This window comes from Mesocricetus auratus, unplaced genomic scaffold (assembly GCF_017639785.1).
Source record: "Mesocricetus auratus isolate SY011 unplaced genomic scaffold, BCM_Maur_2.0 Super-Scaffold_6730, whole genome shotgun sequence".
In the NCBI taxonomy this organism is placed as follows: Eukaryota; Metazoa; Chordata; class Mammalia; order Rodentia; family Cricetidae; genus Mesocricetus; species Mesocricetus auratus.
In genome coordinates this window covers 92,963,555-92,983,767 of record NW_024429184.1, presented here as the reverse complement: position 1 = coordinate 92,983,767, position 20,213 = coordinate 92,963,555, and the positions used below count along the sequence as shown (strand labels likewise).

General features: G+C 47.8%; 1 protein-coding gene across 10 annotated transcripts in view; it reads right to left on the bottom strand.

The window, feature by feature from the left end:
• The window catches only part of Ablim3 (actin binding LIM protein family member 3), a 113,021-nt gene that overhangs the window by 40,875 nt on the left and 51,933 nt on the right, over positions 1–20,213 (bottom strand). For all 10 annotated transcript variants that reach the window (XM_005074675.4, XM_040741729.1, XM_040741730.1 and 7 more), the window contains 5 exons: positions 18,626–18,809; positions 16,909–17,021; positions 10,366–10,492; positions 6,524–6,617; positions 552–639 (listed from right to left, as the gene is read on the bottom strand). In XM_005074675.4, the coding sequence (XP_005074732.1) occupies positions 552–639; positions 6,524–6,617; positions 10,366–10,492; positions 16,909–17,021; positions 18,626–18,809 (606 nt within the window). The remainder of the gene's footprint in view (positions 1–551; positions 640–6,523; positions 6,618–10,365; positions 10,493–16,908; positions 17,022–18,625; positions 18,810–20,213) is intronic.

Sequence of the window (20,213 nt, the reverse complement as noted above, 5' to 3'; positions counted from 1 at the left end):
AAGCAGAGCTGAGAGCTGAGGATGAGGGGCTGGACCAAGCCCAGAGGGATGAGTGGGGTCTGGAGATGACTGGGTGGCCAAGGCAGGAGTCCTGGGACAGAAGGCTTAGCTCTGGGAGGGGGGAGCCACTGTGGATCCCTGAGCAACGGCCTACTGGGATGCTCTGAGATTCAGGGAGTTGCGGCGGGATGGAACAGGACAAGAAACTGTGTGAACTCAGTAGCCTGGGCATCCCCCTGAGGTTCCCTGACCCCTTGGCCTTGTACAGCTCGCCCTCCCACCCCCAGGTGGAGCCAGAGGAATTTGCTGAGAGTATTGCCAGGGAAGCGGGCCAGCGGAGCAGCCGGTGCAGGCACACAGGGATGGAAGGCAGATTACATGTCACTTCATATTAGTCACTCCGGCAACTTTCCTCATCCACCCAGAGAGGAGAGAATTAATTGCAATCTTGAAGACAAGCCAACAGCAATGATAACATTGAAATGAAAGGAGGTTATCTCTTTTCCAGCCATGGGCTTATCAGAATGCCTTTGAGGGTCGGATTTGCTTACCTGTGAGATACATCTCCTCTCCTTCGGTGAACATCTGGTGGCAGCGTACACATCTGGCACATGTGGGGTGGTAGTGTTTCCCTCCTGCCTGTGGAAATCAGGATATGAAGCAGAATATCAGAACTGAGGCTACCGTCCAGTAGTGGCTGGTGGGGGAACACTTCCTCGGTATGTTGGTGGTGTTGGTGTCTCTCTCCATGGCCCTGTGGTTGGTTGGGAAGCTGTCCAGGAGCATCCACAGCTATATGAGAGTCTACCCAGATAGCTTGGTGATCCCTTCATGGGTCCTGACAGAAGCTCAAGTGAGGGACCCCTAACACTAGTGATAATGAAGGCCACTGTAAGTACCACAATATGAACTTGAGATTTCATAACATTGTCCTAGGATAGTGATAGAGAACACACACACACACACACAAACACACACACACACACGCACGCACACGCGTGCGCACACACACCCACACGCACACGCACACACACACACACAGAGGGAGGGAGAGAGAGATATTTTTCAACCCTGTTTGAATTCTGATTTCACCAAGAAATGCATCAGTATCATTATTTAAAACACACTCATCTAAGAGGTAGAACAAGCACAAGGCTCAGAGTCTTCACAAACAAGAAAATTTGGCTAGAACGACACTCATTTTGGGTCGTCTTCAACTGGCAAATGACTCTGTTTTCCTGTTATGTTGTACCAGTTGTCTGTTAAGTGAGTCAACTTAAAGACAGACTAATGTATTAGGTAAGGCTGAGTGCATAAGGTTTACAAACACAGCAAAATTATGTGACTATTTAAGAGAGACAGATTTTTTTTTAATGGGCTCAGTGTATAAATTATGTTATGCAGGCTAGATGCTGCACCTGGATCTCTCAGCCCGAGCCTGGCTATTCTCACCTGACTTTGGTGAACCCATGTCTTTTTCTCCTTTCCTTCCCTACCATTATTTCATTTAAAGATGGAAATGAGTGCAAATCTGCTTTGGGGGAAGAAATGGTTTTTGAGATGGTTGTGTTTGAGGATCTCCCTGAAAACAGGGAGCAGTGTCATCCCCTCCCTCCCTGTCACCTCACTTCTGCATTAGGTGACAGAACCCTATCCTAGAAGACCTGATGGGCAAGGACCCTTTGGTGACAGACCTGGAATTTGTGAATGGGAGGGGTAGCACAGAGTCTGGGATGTGAAGCATGTTTTGAATGAATTTTTTCCTTATCAGGACAGGTGTTTTTAGGGGAGGGATAAGGTAAATGGATGATTATTGGGGGTCATGAAACTCCCTTCTCTAAGCCATTACTCGGTCTGGCGTTAGTTCCAAAATCACAACCGTGTAAAGAAATCTTATTTCCAAACCATCTTAGGGGTGGGGTTCTTGGGATCGGCTTCTCTGTTTTGGAAAAACTCTTTTACCTCAAAACTTTGTAAGAATGTACAAAGGGCAAGTTCTCACAAAAGAAAACTAATCTTCAATGTCCCCTTTCTCCATTCTTGGTTGTTTATGTGACTCCCACCAGTGAGAAAACGTCCTTGTTGTCAACCAAGTAAGCTGTGTTCAAACTTTAGGAAGAGCCTGCTATTTTTCTAAGAAAGGAAGTCGTGGGACTGATTCCCTCGTACCATGACAAGGATAATCAGCTTAATTAGTAGCCTCTTCCTACTGTGTCTCCTTATCATTTCAATTATAGGGCCTTTTTTTGGCCCTGGTTTTCCCCCCATCATGGCAACAGCGGCTCCACAATACTGAAGCTCACATTTTCTTAAATGTCACACCCTGCCACCCTGTCTCCTCGCCCCCCCCCCATGAAAAACACCTCATGTCTGTCTCAGCAACCTTGGTCCTGGATGGCTTAGAAAACAATGGGAGAGAAGGGAGGCTACCTGGGCAGCCTTCACCCAGCATAAGGGGACCAAGGCAGAGAGATACAGGGAGCCATTTCACTCACTAACAAACTGAAGTCAAGAAAGCAGGGAAGAAAAGTAGCAGAGAGTTGGTGCCCGCAAAGAAGGCTATGCTAGAGAGCACTGAGGGTGGCAGCCACGGTCTGAAGCGGGGCAGGAACAGGCTGTGGTTCTTTCTGTTGAGGACGTACAAAGGATGGGGCTGACACTCAGCATACTGAGCTCTGTCCCCGGAGAAGGAGTCATGAGATGGCCTCAAAAGGGAATGGGAATGTTGGGATGAGAAGAAAAGAAACAGTTTTAAGTGTCTGCAGGACACTGAGAATGTGCTGGCCCTGTACTGGGCAACTGCCTAGCCAGCATCCTTGCCCATCTTCCAGAAATAGCACTAAGCTTTTGCTCAGTTGGACCACCCGCCATCAGGCCATATGGTTTTATTGTGTTAGCCCCACCAATAGAGCTGATTCCAACTCTATGGGCACAGCGGGTTCAGGGATGGGCCTGAAGTTATCCAGAGAGCTCCCAGATGTTTGCTGAATCATTAAGAAAGAACAGTTTGTTATCCACCATGGTTGTGGTTGATAGGACACAAGCTTGAGCAACTGGTGTTCAATACCCCAACCTCAAAGCAGAATCCTTTTCAGAGTAAAAGCAATGCAGAAGAATGTGGAGCCAAGATGGTCAAAGATTCAAGTGATCCTAATCAGCCTCATTCTCCAGCTGTGCCAGAAGCCAGAATGATACTCATACTCTTATTATGGGAACGGATACATTTCCTTTTCAGCCCCCACGATTTAAGTGTAGCCTCTGCCTTCCAACTAAACAAAGTCCTGCTTAACATATCCATTAAAAATGAAATGACAGTCTTCACTATTGACAAAGACTGACCTGGAAGTAACTTGTTAAGGTTTCTTGGCTAGACGCGATAAAATTAGAATTCAAATTATGATTTTTTTTTCTCCTGATCCCTGAGAATCTGAGAGCCTTAGGCACCACTGTGGGATCCAGAAGGCTGGAGTCCCAGGCTCCATCTCTGCTGCTGACCTTGGAGAGGCACTACTTGTCTTGGGTCTCTCTTTTTTCATCTGTAAAACAAGGAGGCTGGGATAGCTGACTGCTAAATGTCTTTCCCAGTTCAAAGCAGAAGCGTCAGCCAGTCTAACATGCTGAAGGAGCTGGTACAAATGGGGTCCACGGGACCCTGCCACACTGGGAAAACAATAGCATTGCTTGAGAGAAAGCAGCCACTGGAAAACCTGGCCGGCCGCAGCCTCGTGTGCATCAAGATTCCTCTCTTGAAAGAAAACCCAGCTTTGGAGGCTTCCGCCCCACTGGCTCCACGACTCACTGGATGCTTCATCTTCAGTTATGCAGAAGCAGTCAGCAATTCCTATTTAAGGCAAATTTCACGGCACGCACCAGCCTTTCCCAGCCCCCTTATCCCTTAACTTCTCTACATTTTGACCAACATTCCTATATAAGGCAAACTTTCACTACATGCAGCAGTCTTTCCCAGCCCCCTTATCCCTTGCTTAACTTCTCTACATTTTGACCAACATTCCAACTGACCTGCCATGTTTCCTGAAACCCCATCTTTTACATTGTTCTCAGCTTTCCTCTCATATCCTGTGTGCACATGCCCAGACAGGTCTACACATATGTGTAGGTTCATGTGTGTGTGCATGCTTGTGGAGGTCTTAGCTATTATCCCTCTGGAGGTGTCCATTTAAAAATATTTGTATGTGTATGACTACTTTGCCTTCATGTATGTATGTGCATCATTTTCAGGCCCGGTGCCCACAGAGGCCAGAAGAAGGCACCATATTCCCTGGAACTGGAGTTAGAGACAGTTGTGAGTTGACATATGGGTGCTGGGAATAGAACTTGGATCCTCTGGAAGAGCAGTTAGTGCTTCTAATCCGAGTCATCTCACCAATCCCTTTACTTTGATTTTGGAGACAGGGTCTCTTGACGGCTTGAAACTTGTCAAGTAGGCTTGGCTGGCTGACCAACGAACTACAGGGATCTGACGTTCTTGCTTCTCCAGCACTAGGATGAACCACTGCATCTGACTTTTTACTACATGCTCTGGGGATCAAACTTACGTCCTTGTGCTTCAAAGGCAAACACTTTACCACCTGATCCATCTTTCTAACCCCCCTCCCACATCCTTGGTTATCTCTCTTCTCCTTATAACAATTCCTACCTTTTTGGGCCACCTGCAGGTAACCACTTCCCATGACTGGTGCTAGCCCCTTTTCAGTCTGTCCGTTTTCTCTCCTCTGTCTTGGAAAACCTGCCTCTTCTCATTGTACTATTACTCATTTCTGAGTGCTAGACTTCTCCAGGTCTAGGCTTTGTTTCTGGGCTTTATGTTTCTGTGTGTCTTCTTGAAAACTTCCCGGGATTTCAATCACAACCCATCTCAAATGCTCTCCATGATTCTGCCTGGGTCATCTGGCTTCTCTTTCATCTCTAGACCCACAAACGCCATACTCAGCTTCTTGTCAACCAGACTCAACACTTTGGTACAACTTTGGCTTCTTCTTCCTCAGTCCCCAAATTCTCAAGTTGCCCCACAACTTGGCTGAGCTATTGAATTTCTACTTCCATGAAGCTGGAGACAAAGGTGGTTGCCCTTGGTATGCAGTGGCTCCCTGACAGCTTCTCTTCTAGCTTCCTCCTCAAACACCATGCTACCTTCTCTGAGGTGCAGCTCTAATCAGGTCATTCCTGTTCAGTCTCTTCACAATTCTCCAGTGCCCAGTGAATCATACATAGACTCTTTATGCTTGTACCCCACACCCTTGGAAACGTGGGCCCAGCAACCTTTCCTGTGTGCCTTCTTTTCCCTCTGCTTGGCACTCACTCTTCCCTGGTCCTTAGAGATGCTTAATCATTTAGTAACTCACTGCATCTGTTTATCTGATTGTCTCCAACTTCCTACAGTTAATTTCCCATATCGCATCGAGTGCAGCTTTTAAAAAATATGCAGTCTTATCTTGCTGCTCCCTTTTAACATGCTCCAAAGGCTTTCCCCTATACTTACTATAAAACCAAAGCTCTTAAACAAGATGTACACAGTCCCATGAAACAGGCTCCGTGTGACACACTCTGTACGCCTAACCTCAATTTTCAGGGTCATGTTGGCCCTTCTCCCTGTTCTGTCCCCTAGCTTTTCATACCCTGACCTCATCATCCTCAAGCTCTGCTTCAGTGCATTCTCTCAAACCTGATTGCAACGCTCGCTTGCTGAGCCCACATGTGACTGTAGAATCTTTTTCAACTTGGTCCTCTTGGTAACCCCAAGCAACTGGCAGCGTCAGTAATTCTGCCTACAGTAGCTGAAGCAGCCTGCCATTCCTTAGCCACTGTCAGATGCAAATCTGAGGCTTACAGATGCAGAGATCATCACCTCAATTAGGAGTATGAATTAGCAGTAAAGAGATACCACAACTCAATTGCTCCAATCCATAGGGTATTCTTTCTCCTTTACGCTGAGCTCTTCAAAGTAGATGGCCCCAAAGTATGGGCAGGTAACATCTAGCCCCACTGGGTGTGGAAAGAAAGGCTAGGAAGGCCAAGGACTCAGCAAGAGGCTGTAGGTTGTCTGTCACTGGCAGAAAGAGCTGTGCATCAGAGGCTGGGGACTGCTGTTGCCATGGCGATGGACCAGCCAAGGAAGGGCTTAGAGAGCAAGCTGCTAGACAAAGCTGGTTTTTACATCAGCACATTATCAAACAGTTAAAACATAAAAAGGGCTTCCATCCTGAGGTGGAGCCAGGAGGAAAATCCTAATGGTTACTTCTTAGAAAGCTGTGGGAGTCTGAATCCAAAGGAGCAACTGATTTTCCCAGCACAGCGTTCTTTGAACCAAGAATTATTTTTGTCCACATTCTATTTTGAGGGTGCTCAGATATTGGCAAGGTTTTCTGGTCAGGGCCACACAGTAAGTTAACTCTGGGAGATTGAAGCAATGGGAGAAAGAACATGGGGTGACTGTCTTCTTCGGTGATGACTTTTTAGAGTCACAGGTCATCCTGCTCACACATGGGTACTCAGCCTCACTCACCTCCAAGACCCTGCCGCTGATGTACCGGTCACACGTCTCACATTTGATGCCAAACTGGGCGTGGTAGTCAGACTCACAGTACGGGACACCATCCCTGCAAGAGGAAGTCCACATAGGAGAAGGAAGTTAATAGAGTGGGGAGGGTGTCCTGGCCAAGACTGGAAGCTTGGGAATGCTTTTCAAAATTAAACTGCCCTTCAGATCTACAGGTAAAGAGAACCCATGGGAATCTGCATTTGGTGATGTCCCTAGGCACTGATGGAGTCACTGATCTGGGCTGTCATTTTGGGTATCTTTTCTTTTTCCCTTCCCCTTCCCCATGAGTTATCCTGACCCGACTGCTTTCCTTTCCCCAAAGGACTCTTGAAAAATTATTTAAAACACAATTTAAGACACATTTTGTTTCCTGTAGAAAATACAATGCTTGCGCATGGCACAAGGGAATCTCTCCCCTTTCCTTCTAGTCCATGTTGGTTTCTTCCAGGGTGTGATAATGTGAGCAGTTTCTTACAGAGCCTTAAGAGTGCCTCCTTTAACCAACAATTTTATCCAAAACTGAGCAGATGGACCAGTACCTAACAAGAAGTCTCCCATGAACACTGTTTATACTCTGCATCTCTTTAGAGCTTGAACTCGGTGGACAGAGGTCAGATTGCCAGGGGTCATTCTTCTAAATTATTTATTTATTTATTATTAGTGAGTGTGTGCATGTATGTATGTGTGTGTGTGCATATATGTATGTGTATATACGTATGTGCATTTATGCGTGTGTGTGTCTGTGTGTGTGTGTGTGTGTGTGTGTATACCCATAGTAGGCATGCAGATGTCACAGGGTAACTGTGGAGTTGGTTCTCTTTCCACTTTTACATGAGTTCCAGGGGTTAACCTTCAGATTGAGCTCAGGTTCCAGTCCTGTGGGGTAAGTATCTATTCACTGAGTTATCTTTCTAGCCCTGCTATGGCTTATTATAACTGTTCTCTCCTGCTAATAGCTGGCATGTCTTGCTTTGATAATGATGCACATGGGTCACTTCATTTGCTGGTTATGGCAGCCCAGGGAGGTAGGCACTATTAATTTCCCAGTGTGTGAATGAGCAAGCCCAAGTATGGAAAAGGTAAGTCACTTTCCCAGGTCACCCAGGACCTGCTTACACTTGAGGCGCAAACCCAGGTGGTCTCGCTTCTCCTCACCCTTTCATGAGGACTGAAGGAGATGGGCTCAGTGTATGCTAGGAATTAGTCAGCGCCTGGCTCACTGCCTACTCAGGAAAGGCAGTAATCACCACAGTGGCTGTAAGAGTCCTCAAGGAGACTGTTGCCCCACTTTTGGGTGTAAGGTTCCATGGCTCAGACACAGAGAGGCCTAAAGAGCAGGCGGGTTATTTCTCTGTCTCTACCTAGAGCTCTACATGGGAGTGAGGTGGTTAGTATTATCTAAAGTTAAAACAAAGCTTGTCTGTGAGCCCAGCAAACATCCCTGACTCTTTCAACTTCTCTGACCTCTAACCAAGTTGTTACTCTGTGGTCGTTAAGTGTGTGTAACTGTGCAAAGAAAATAAGATTGTCATCTGGGCAAAGATGTCAACACAGCCTCACTTGGATTCCTGGGTTGAGGACGCCTTAGGGAATTGGAAATATACCTGATTATAAACAGAGGCAGATGGGAAAGGGCACATTTATGGTGTCCTTATTAGATATGGAACATAGAGCTCCGGAGTCATCTTATTAACCCTGTTTTCACAAATGAGCAAAGTCAGACTCAGAGCTGTTGAGTCTGTGGCCAAGGTCACACAGGCAAAAGGATTTCTGCTTTGAGCATCTGTAATGGCTTCCTGACTCCTACCACTTTGCTGCAGCAGGTGAGGGGCCCCGAGCCAGACTCCAGACACCCATGGAGGTAGGTAGTCTAGGCTGGGGTTCCAGAGTTCTGTGCAAACCCTTACTGCCCCAGAGAATTGTAACTTAGGACCAACAATTCATGGCTGGCGACTTCCCATAGACATTCCTTACCCAGCATGCTTAGAAAGAAATGCCTAGCACCTACTGACGTGGCATCTAGGGCTCTCACTGACTCAGCTTCAGCGCACCCCTGCAGCCTGGCACCCTGCTTCACCTCTGCACACACTTGAGTTTCCAAAGAGGAGGGAAGCCTTTAAACCATGCCTACCCCACTGCCCGGGGTGGCCTAGGATTCTGCCTCCAAGCTTGTCTTTGTACTTTGACTCTTACCCACTCTTTCAAGGCCCCGCTCAAACCTTCCTCAAGCCTCTCACAGACTCAGGATGCCACTTGCAGCTAGTTAGAAGGGACCCTTCCTTTCTCTGACTATCCACCTTGACACAGGTGCCCGGGTGTGTTTGGCCAGCAGCTATTTCCTCTTCCCGGACTTTTCCTTTGGAGGCCACTCTTCCCTACTTCTGCTTTCTAAGCTGCCTTTGGGCTGGGGTCTCCCGGTTAGTGTTTGGGCAGGAATGGGCAGGTGAAGCAAGGCAGCTAAGTCAGGAGTAGACCTGGGACTTCTGCGGCAGCCTTTGCAGAAAGGCCTCTCTTTTTCTAGGCTCGCTGAACAGATGATCAAAACCCAGGCACTGTTGGTGATTTTCTTTGCTACTTCATCTGCCTGGGGTAAATCTGATAGACAAGAGAGCAGAGGAGCGAGGAAGGAAGGACAGAGAGAGAAAAAGGGAGTAGGGGAGGAGAGAAACTCTGCAGTGCTGAAGACATCTTCAAGAAGCTAGTGTCCCTGTGGCCGTCCTATGTCTGAACCAAATGTCGCTTTCAGCGTGTTGCACTGGGCTTTCGGTCACCCATGAGTGACGCATAACCCACAGGCTCTTTCCACAGATGCCTGATGTCCCAATTCTTCCTGTCCACAGCTTGTGTCCCTTGTTGAATGTGTCTCCACAGCAAACACCATGTGTTCGGTAGCTCTACAAGCTCACATCCCCTGACTTTGGGCTAGTTGTGGGGCAGAGGAAGTATCAGGATCAGAAAGTGTCACAGAAAGGGTCGTTGTTCCCAGTTGCCTTTGGGGATGTGAATATGTCCGTGTCGTCACTACTTCTGATGCCTGAAGAGTACTTGTCCAAAGCTGCTGTGTGTAAGCCCCTGAGGTTGAGTCCTCTTGCCTGATAATTTCATTTATCTGCCATCTCCTCCTACTCCTCCTATCTCTATTAAATCCATGCAATAACTGTTATTTACTTCGGGTCAGGCATTGTGTTAAACACCAGGGATATAGCAGTAACTAAACCAAAGTCCCCGCCCAAGGAGGGACAGAGAGAAAAACTGTCACTGTGCAAGTTGCTTTCTCCTTTGGGTATCTGTACCATGAGAGGTGTTTCTGTGTTTTTGTTTTTGTTTTTGTTTTGATAGGGTCTCTCTGTTATAGCTCTGGTTGTCCTGGAACTTGCTGTGTAGACTAGGCTGGCCTTGAACTCATAGCGAAAGCTCACTAAATGGTAAAGCATTTTAAACACACATATTATCAAAACATACATACTATTATATATAATTATAAACGCTGGTAGCCTGTGAAAGAAACAGCAGATTGAGGGTAGGAATGGAGGAATGGAAGTGGGGAGTGACGGTGTGAAGCCACTTCTGAGTTGGAGGCTTCTGGAAGGAAGGGAAGGAGCCACAGGTGAAGACCACTAGAGCATCATTGGAGATAACCCAACATGGGAAGCCCTGAAGGTAGAAAGAGACGGGGAGGGTGGCCGTTGTGTGGCTTCCATGGATGTGATGAAGGGGGTGCTGGAGACTCAGGAGAGGACAGTGGGACAGGCCATGTAGGATGCAGAGGCCCAGGTGGCCCGGGCTGGGAGACAAGAGACACTCACTTGCTAATGTACTCCCCTGTGAGGATGACACTGCAGGTCTGGCATTTGAAACAGCTGACGTGCCACTGCTTGTCCAGTGCCAGGAGTGACTGGCCGTGTTTAATCTCCTCCTTGCACCCAGCACAGTCTGAAAAGACAAAAGTAAGTAGAACAACTTGGTTCCCTTCAACCTCCTGTAATCATCCTATGCCAAGAGAACCCCTCTCCGGATGTCAGTTTTCCCCACAGGTGGCCACTCTGGTGCTGCCAGTACCCAGGGACCCTACCAGGCAAGAGGAAGGGTTGCCAGAGCTCTGGCCTGTGGACGAAGGACCATGGAGTGAGGGGTAAGGGACGAGCTCCCCTGCTGTTCTCCATAACCACTATCAGCCAAGCTCGTTCTCCCTTTCTTTCATCACCCCAGTGCCTGACATACTTGCTCCACCTGGGAGCCTGAGCATCATCAGCACAGCCCCATCTAGACAACGGAGTTTCACCACGCTCTCCGCACGGCAGAATTTCAGAAGCCCTGTCCCTAGAGACAAGCTGCATCTTTCCATTCCTCTTTAGGAAGGGCCGCATGGGGGTTCCTCTCCTTGGTCTACTTGACTGGTTTTAGAATCCCATGGAGGCACGCGTTTAGATGTGAGGGTGTTTCTATGCTGCCCCGAGTGTGACTGCCACCACCCTATGGTCTGGGACCCTGGACCGGATAAGGAAGAGAAGAGGAGAAAGCTAGCTGCCCCCATGCCTGCATTCTCTTCTCCCGCTGTTTGGTCTGCTGAGATGTGCGTGGGCACCCACTGCCACAACTGTCATGTCGCCCCTGCTGCTGTGTCTCCCTGACATGATGGATTGCATTCTCTGGGGCACGAACCAAAAATCTTTCCTTATTAAATGGCTACTTGCCAACTATTTGACCACAGCAAGGGGGAAAAAGGTAACCAGTGAAAGGCCATTCTTGTGTTTTGTGCGAAATCTCTTTTCTTGCCTTTTTCTGGTGGGACGCAGAGTGGGGACTCAAAGGATGCTTGCTGAAGGAAACATGAGTGACTGGATGTCACAGTGCTCACACAACGGGTGAACTTACCATGCTCATCTTTCCCTCCTATTGAACTATTAAAGTCTGAAAAGACTGTCCCAAACCAGAAACATGGTTTTGCTCCCTGTCACTGACACCCTGGAACCAGAGCGGGGCCACAAAGTAAGTTGGAGCCAGTGGTCTGCTCTGTCTATTGTTCAATGAGTGTAGAGAGGGGTGGGAGGGGCAGGAAATGGAGCCAGCATCCAAGGACTTGGGAAATCCTGGGAATTCAGACCTTGCCGATGAGATGGTCTACTCTAGAAGAGGTCACTGGGCAACATTTATCAGAGGTCAAACCTCCTTATTGGCATCACCACACACACACACACACACACACACACACACACACACACACACACACACACACACTTGGGAATATATGAGGAAAACCACATATAGACTTGGGGGAGCCTGGCTGGACAGTCCCTAATCTAGTCATGAAGAGGAGATGGTGTGTCTAGGAAGGATGGTGTGTTTAGAAGGCGATGGGGAGCATCTGGGACTTGATGACCTATTTGTAGAGTCAGTTCCTACAGAACCAAATGTTTGGCTGCCAAGCACCTTTCTAACAACAGCCCTGATATAAGCTGGGGCAGGAAGGTCTCCAACTGTAAAATGCTTTAAGCCTTCAGATAGGCTAGACAACAAGGAGTGTGGAGATTTATCTCTTTCCCTTTTGCTTTTCTGGAATTAGTATGTAAGTCTCCCTGTAACCTCCCTCTCCCCCTGTAGTAACCCATGCTCGGGGCATCATCTGTCGGGTCCAGTGGACATGTCATGTTTGTACCTGAGAGGGACTGAGGAGAGAAATAGGCAAGAGACAAGAGATAGAGTCTGGAGGGCACTTGGTGAACTTGATTCTTGTCTGTATTCTTTCCTCAATTCGCACTCCCCTTCTCAGATATGAATCCGGATTAGCTGTGGGGCCCAGACAGATGGCCTTCAATGTGGGGCCCAGACAGATTCTGCCCAACACTGGGGGCCACACAACCCCAAGTAAAATTTCAGGTTTCAAAACTCAGTGGCTTTGGTAGGTCAGATGCCTCCTCTGTGTATAGACGGACAGTGTTGGGTCACACTTTCTAGATCACAAATATGACACTTGTGTTTCTGTGGCTCCTTAAGAGGATTTAACAATTACAGAGGGGCTCCAAGTTCACAGAGCACTTGACCAAGTGTCCCAACCAGGACAGGAATCTACGAATTTTTCACAGGTGGTGTCTGCTTCACGCTTTATCACACACCAAACCCTTCTTGAGTTAGATCTGGCTGTGTTTGGACAGGCATGACTGTCAGGGGTGTCTTCCCTCTGTGGAGCTAGGACCTGACCCTGTGACTTCTGTTCTTATGTATCCATGAGCAATCATCTCATTTCCTCCATGACGGTTCCTTCGGATAACTGAAGGCACCCTTGGTCTGCCCCCCCCCTCGCCCTTCATGCCTTACATTTCACTTGATATGGTCATCCGCACTCACTTGGGAACTCCATGTGGCAGGCATCATGTTAGCCATGAACAAAACTCTGACTTTCAATAAGGCTTCCCCAGAGGCTGGCTGTTTGCAGAAATGGCCGCATTCCAGTAAAGGCAGCATCTCTCTAAGAGACAGGGACGCACCTGAGGGTGATTTAGCACCCTGAGCTACATGCAGTGGAGTGGGTTGGAGTGAGGGGTGAGTAGGTGGCCCAGGAAAGAGTCGTCTCCAGCCTCACTCTTCTCAGTGTCTTCCCTACAACCAGGTCAGTATAACCAATGCAGGCCTCTCACAAGTGGTTGTTCTAGTTCATTCCTGTGTTTTCCACCTACATCCCGTGTGTTGCCAAATGTCTGATCTGAAGCACGAGTAATTCTCCTTTGTAGGGAAACCCTGCTTATTCCTTTTGAGGATTCTTTTTTTATATTCATTTTTTAATTTTAAATAGCTTGTTTCCTTTTGAGGATTCTGCTGTGCCCTTTATTTGTGGCTTTTCTTTCCGTATTACTCTGCTGGTCTTCCACTGTACTGGCTTCTTGTTTCCTGGGATTTTTCCTTCCTTTCCCGTCTTTCACTCTTGTCTACTTGTGGGCATACTTCTCTGAAAGCCCGCGGGTGTGGTGCCATAGGCAGGGTTGAAAGAGTCATTCCTGATCCCTGGTGTTTTGCTGAACTAGCTGTCCACTCCTCTTGCATGCCTCTCTATTCCAAAATTATAGTCTTCAGCAGGCGGAAAGCACAGAGCCCCACCTGTTCTTCTCAAACCTCTCACTTTATTATCCAAGCCTCCAGAGATCCCATGCAGCCATTTTTAGTATAGTTGCCTAGATCACCATTCCATTTAGGTCAGCAAAAGTAAGTGAGGCACATTGAGTTACTCACCTTGCTTTAGGCAACTAGCCTAGGAAGACAGAACCTTTCCAATTAGAAAGACAGACTCTTGATAGAAGGCATTAAGGGAGTAGTCTCAGAGCCAGATCTCATTGCCTTAACATCAGTGTCACCTTGGAAAAGCCATTTATGATCTTCGAGTGTCAGTTTTCTTACTTATAAAACAATTACTCTTATTGGCTTCACAGACTTGTAATGAATAAATGAGATATTAACTGTTCGTTTATTGCAATACCTGACACTAGAATAAATGCTAGAAGTGATGATGATGGCAATACATATGATGGTGGATTAGTGGTGATGGGGGAGTTGCTAGTGATGGTACCTGTACTAGTGATGGCAATGACCATGTTGGTGATGATTGTGGTGGTGATGGTGATGACTGTTGTGGTGATGCTGATGACTGATGGTGATGATGATGGTGATGGTGATGACTGAGGTGGTGATGGTGATGATGGTGATGGTGATGACCGAGGTGCTGATGGTGATGACTGATGATGACTGTGGTGGTGACAACAGTGCTGATAGTCCTGCTATTGAATCTTCTTCAGGAGATCTATGAGGAGGTGTTTCTTTTTCATATGATAACATGATTTTTCCCTTTTGACAGTTCACAACTATTTTCCTTTAAGTAGACATTATTCTTGTTTTTCTAGAATATATCCAACCTGCAGAGATGAAACTTCACACTTGTATAGCTTGAGAAAAGACTGTTATTTGTTCATTTCCTTTCCCCTGGTATGTTTTTCCTCCATCTTTTGGATCTGGTTTTAGTTCTCTTTACTCCTTGGGAGCTCAGGAGACATTCTCTATGCCCTCTAGTCAGGGCTCCCCCTTATTTGCAGCACAGTCAGTGATCTTCTTGGGAGAAAATACTTCAAGGAAATCTGCTCTGTGGATCCATGGGTAGAGGCCTTTATTTCTGTGATAAGACAAAGACCTTGGTTCCCCTGGAAATCACTCACATGCTCACTTATGTATTTTTTTTTATCTTCTAACTTTGCCTCATCTTTCTCACTGTCCCAATCTGCAAAGTTATAGTGGAGATGTTTCAGAATATCTCTTCTAGAACTTGTGCCAGTATTATACTTTCCCTCAATTGAGAAGGTCTGCCCCTTGAATGAGACCCCAGTGCACATGGAAACACGCAGTGCACCGGAAGAATTGACAGTGGACTCAGGACTCTTATTCCCAATGCTCCTTTAATGTGCTGTCTACGTTAAACCTTGGAGTAAGTCAGTCTTTCTCACTGCTGTAACCAAATAACAGAGAAAAACAGCTTAAGGGAGAAAGAGTCATTTTGGCTTATGGTTTTGGATGTTTCAACCCATTACGGTGGGTCATTTGCCTCTCCAGCCTAAAGAATGATGCTGCCCACATTCAGAGTGAATCTTACCCTTTAGTTATTTCTCTGATTTGCATTCATTTTAAGGTGCATCTAAACAGTCATGTTGACTTGATTCCTGTGCGGGAATGCAGCTGCTTTTTACAACACGCCTGTGAGGATGCTAAGGCATCCCGTTATTTTTTCATAGCTGGGTAAACCAAGTCTCAGGGAGGCTACCAGACCATTTTGTCTGCTGCAGAGGGTTGGCAGCCTCCCAACTCAAGCTTGCTTCCCTCTGTTCTTCACATATGGGACCATGAGTCTCTGAGATCCAAAGAAGCATAAACCACAGGGCTACAGCCCTTATCCCGGTCTCCAGTCTTTTTGTCACGGGGATGTGATTTCAAGAAGTTATGAAGGATGGCCGTGTGCACACTCAGCCACCTTGAGATGAAAACTGGCCAGAGCAATAGATTGCTCTTGAGTATCACCAAGGACACTGGAGAAAGAGCCCTGAGTATCACATCCTGGGAACAGATCTGACGCCACTGCACGGAAGGACAGGCAAGGGAGGGAGCCCATTCATCGCTTCTCCCATCAGCTCGCCATGGCTAGGCAGACTGTAATGGGACCCCTGGGAGCTGAGGGTTGCTGATGTGGAGTCTGCTTGGCTCACCCTCCTTTGTGTGATGCATCTCCAGCATGCTGACTGTGCTGGTGCCATGGCTGGCTGCCTCTGTTCCCACACAGTAATGCAGCATAGGAGGCTAATGGATTTTCATTGATTCTCTGCATGGGGCCAGCCAGGGTGTCATATAACATGGAAGATCACTGGAGCTCAATGTGGCTCAGGAGACCCAGGGGACTGGGTCTGTATGTGCTTGTGGGTGCATGCAGCCACAGCTCTGCAAGGGAATCTAGGAACGGTGGTTTAAACATCTGGTCACTCGAGTGGATGGACTTAAGGCACACTCTCTGTCTGTACTTTCCCCCTCAAACCTGTGGCTTGATAAAACACACCGTTAGTACAGTATGGCGGATGCCCTTCTCAAGACTAGGTGTCATGATCAACCTTAGGAACAGCTAAGCAGTCACCCACAAAGCTCACACAGAATGATGATAGCAGGATTCCGTTCTCATGGGTTCAAGATGAGCTCAGAAATATGTCTTTTCACAAGCTGATGATCCGCAGGGCTGACACAGTGGTCCTGGAAATAGACTCCATGAGGTATCAGCACAGCCCTTGGGGTTTATTCCTAGGGCATTTGTGACTTTTTTTTTCCCCGAGACAGGGTTTCTCTGTATTGCTTTGAAGGCTGTCCTGGAACTCACTCTATAGACCAGGCTGGCCTCGAACTCACAGAGATCTGCCTGCCTCTGCCTCCTGAGTGCTGAGATTAAAGGCGTGCGCCACCAATGCCCGGTGCATTCCTCGTTTCTTTCGTGAGATTTAATGGCAAATGCTTAGTGGAGTTTCTAAAAATTGAGGACTACTGGTAGTAAAACACTTGATCGACCATGTTGTAGTGCCCTGGGTACATAGATTCAGCAACTCGTCTCCTCCTGGAAAAGATCTACTCCAGTAGCTAAGTGGCTCTGGCTATCACTGCTTATAGCTAGGTAGGCCTTCTTCCCCTAATTGTGCTGTGGAGCTTATGTCTGGGCTGTGCGCCAACTGGGTCATGCATGCCTCAGGATCCATCCAGGGTGGGAACCTCGCCTGCTTCCCTCCAGGACACTTGGGAGGACAGTGCTTACAGACAGAGAGGTGCCTATGGGGAGGACTCACGGCTTGGTCCACGGATCTTGATGGGCTTACTGCTGGTCATGGACTGGGAGCATGTCTGGCATACACATTCTTTTCCACTGAATGTCACCTTATCTCCAATAGGGAAAGGCTTCCTGCAAGGAAATGAGAAAGAGAGTCAGTTTCTCCTGTTCTAAAGATCCTGTGGCCAACGGTGACTGACAGTGCGCGTGCTTGGGTATTATCTAAGACATCAGCTCCCTTTCTAGAGCATCTGACAGGGCAAGTGCCATTCAGAATAACAGACTCACTAATAGGATCCAGGGGGCCAGAACTGGACGATTTGATGGGTTATGTATATCACGTGACAGTGGCGAGTCATACTGTGGCTGTGAGCTCATACTCCCCAGCTGTAACAGGGAGAGGCAGCCCATTCCAGACAGCATTTGTCCTGACCCCGGGTATCGAGAGACCATTCAGGCCCTAAACTCGCCAATTTCTCCTCTTCTCCACCTAGACAGTTCTTAAAGCCCTCTTCCGCAGGAGAAGATTATCAGTTCCCACACAAAGCTCTCACCCCCTCCTCTGTGCTTGCTGTTTCTCCAGTCAAGCTGTCTCAAGCTCATACATCTGCCCGCCCAACAAAATGATGAATGACATGCAGATCTCCAGCACCGCCAACAATGTTGACTGGTGGCTTTCACTCATGTGGTGTGGGGCACCTTTCACGGGCCTCCAAGCTTAGCCCTTAGCAAGTGGCCCCAATGTCTTTATATCAGCAACGTGGGACACTGGACGGAATTCTAGGGTGGGAATTTGGTAACTATATTCTCACTGTCCTGATTTGTTATTATGATTATTTTTTTACACAGCCATTAGTCAGAAATTCTAACTGGTTACTCTGTTTGGCAACTAACCAGTGGTTATTTTATAAGGGAAAATAATTAATCAGTACTTTCTTTTCCCAAATAAAAATACACATGTACTCAAATCATATTTTGCCTGTGACTTAATCAGAGATGGCCATTAAATTTTAACACATTTGTGGGCAGGGCTGAGGTTTCCTTCATTTTGCTTCCATCTCCTTAATGTGTTGCTTGGCATGCTGTAGAGCCTTGGTGCACATTGCTACATTAATACGTGACTGAGCTGTCTGGCAGGGAAGTGGGCAGAGAGGAGGTGTCCTGAGAGTTGGATGACTGTCACAGTGGGAAGAGCAGGCACACTGCGGGCCAGTCACTGGACACGGGTCTCTGCACGAACCCTATCTGTAGTCATCTTCAGGGAACCAGTGAGGATGCAGTGGATTTGACTTTGACCTCCATTACTGAGGCTTACACAGATGAGGCCACTTACTGGGGTGATTCTATCAGCAAGAGATACCGCTGCGATGAGGGAGGAAGGCTATCAACGGGCATCCTTATGCTCCTTGAGAATGAGAGCATGCGAGTTTGGACCAGATAGATACTTGGAAGCCTTTTGAGGGGAAACAGAATGGCGCCAAGCATGGGGTTGGGACCTTTATCCTGCTGTCATCATAGGACAAGCTAGTGCTTTACATCAGACTGCACGTGACAAGACAGGATGGAGTTGCCAGATGCTTTGAAAACTACTGCTCTACCAGAGCCGTCCACCCTCAAGTTTCCAGGAAGCCAGGGCCTAGTCTAAAGCCTATATGCTCCTGGGCTGCCTGGGAAAGGCCACATCTTCCTCTTCCCTGGGCCCTACACAGAGGGCCCTGGTCTTCCGGGACACTCACCTGCACAAGCTGCACACGAAGCACTTAGGGTGGTAGGTGCGGCCCAGAGCGGAGATGACCTCACCGGTGATGAAGTCCCGGCAGCTATCACAGCGGGTGCCATAGAGCTGCTGGTAGTCCTGGGTGCAGATGTACTCCTGGTTCTTGAAGAAGAAGCCTGACTGGGCTAGGCCACAGCCGCACACTTGGAGAAACAAGGGAAGAAACGGTGCCGGTTGAGTCCAGGGAGAACTTGCAAGCAGAAGATTCTCACTAGGGGAAAGGCTGGTGTCTGGCTTTGTCATTAGGAGTCATGGGGTGATGGCATGTCAGAGCTCACAGACCTCTGTGTCACTTGCATTAGAATCATATGGAGCTCTTCAGAGATAGATGCCCTAAGCCTGGCTTGGACTCCCAGAGGCCAGGCCTCGGTTTACACACTGCTCAGTTGATTCTGATGTATATTCCTTGGGGGCCATGGACATTGTACAGTCCTTTCAACACACTGAATTTCAAGGCCCTGGGACTCTGGCATGCCACACAGCTGGTGCTATCATGAGTCTGAGAAAGAACCACTCATTGAAAAAATGCCCGAGAGCTTGTTATGTGTTTGACTCTCCACCAGGTCTAGAGTAGTGTGGAATCTACAGGCTCCAAATCTTTAACAGGAGATTATTTGGCTTGGCAATGGGATGGGAAATTTGAGGTGTCTTGTTGGTTCTTGCTGCAACCAATCAGCAGGGTTGGTCTGTTTCCAGGCATGGATGCAAAATACACAACCCAAAGGAGATAACCGTGTCTACAGAGAGAAGGTGTCATGCATTATGGCCATAGGGTAGGTACAGATGGTGGGGAAAAGAAGGAAACCCGGTCAGTGTGGAGGGAGGGACTGTGGGAGGATCCTTGGCTCAGGTGGCATCCAAGTGAATGACACTGACAACATGGAATGCAACAGAGCACAGCTGCAGGAAGCTGCCAGCCATGGTTGCGTGGGGGTGGGACCGGGACACAGCGGAGTCTGAGGGAGTGAAGGGAAATCACACAGGAAAGGATGGTTTCAGCCCACTAGGAGGAAGGCAGCAGTCCAGCTTAAGAAGTCCAGGTTTTGCACGTGTGAGATAGTTCCTGAGCCATTGATTGGTGTTGGGGGTGAGGTGAGACATCCCAGAGGCTGCAAAAACAATGCAGGCTTTCGCCATTCCTCTTGGCTATCCACCAGAACTTGATGGCGACATCCTATTGCTGAAAACAACACACACTTTGGTCACAGGACTTAGAGAAATCAAGCTGGTATTGATTGGGAAGCTTTCTCCAGCCTGGCATTGTACACTCATATGCTTACTGTGGTTTCACTTGTACCAGTTGAGCTAAAACCAGAATGAGTCAGTCAGGGATCGAAGGAAGGTAACTGGAAAGCCCCTCATGTCCTGTGTCTAACTCCCCTTGTCTGAACCTATCTGGAGACTGTCTGGTAGCTTGGCTTTCCACATGGGCTATCTTTGGGTGGAAAGGGGGCTGAGTGATAATACAACTAGCCTAGTCATGGCTCTCTATACAGTACCAATAAGTACTCTGGTCTGTGACACGGGTTCTCTGAGGACTTTGGTAG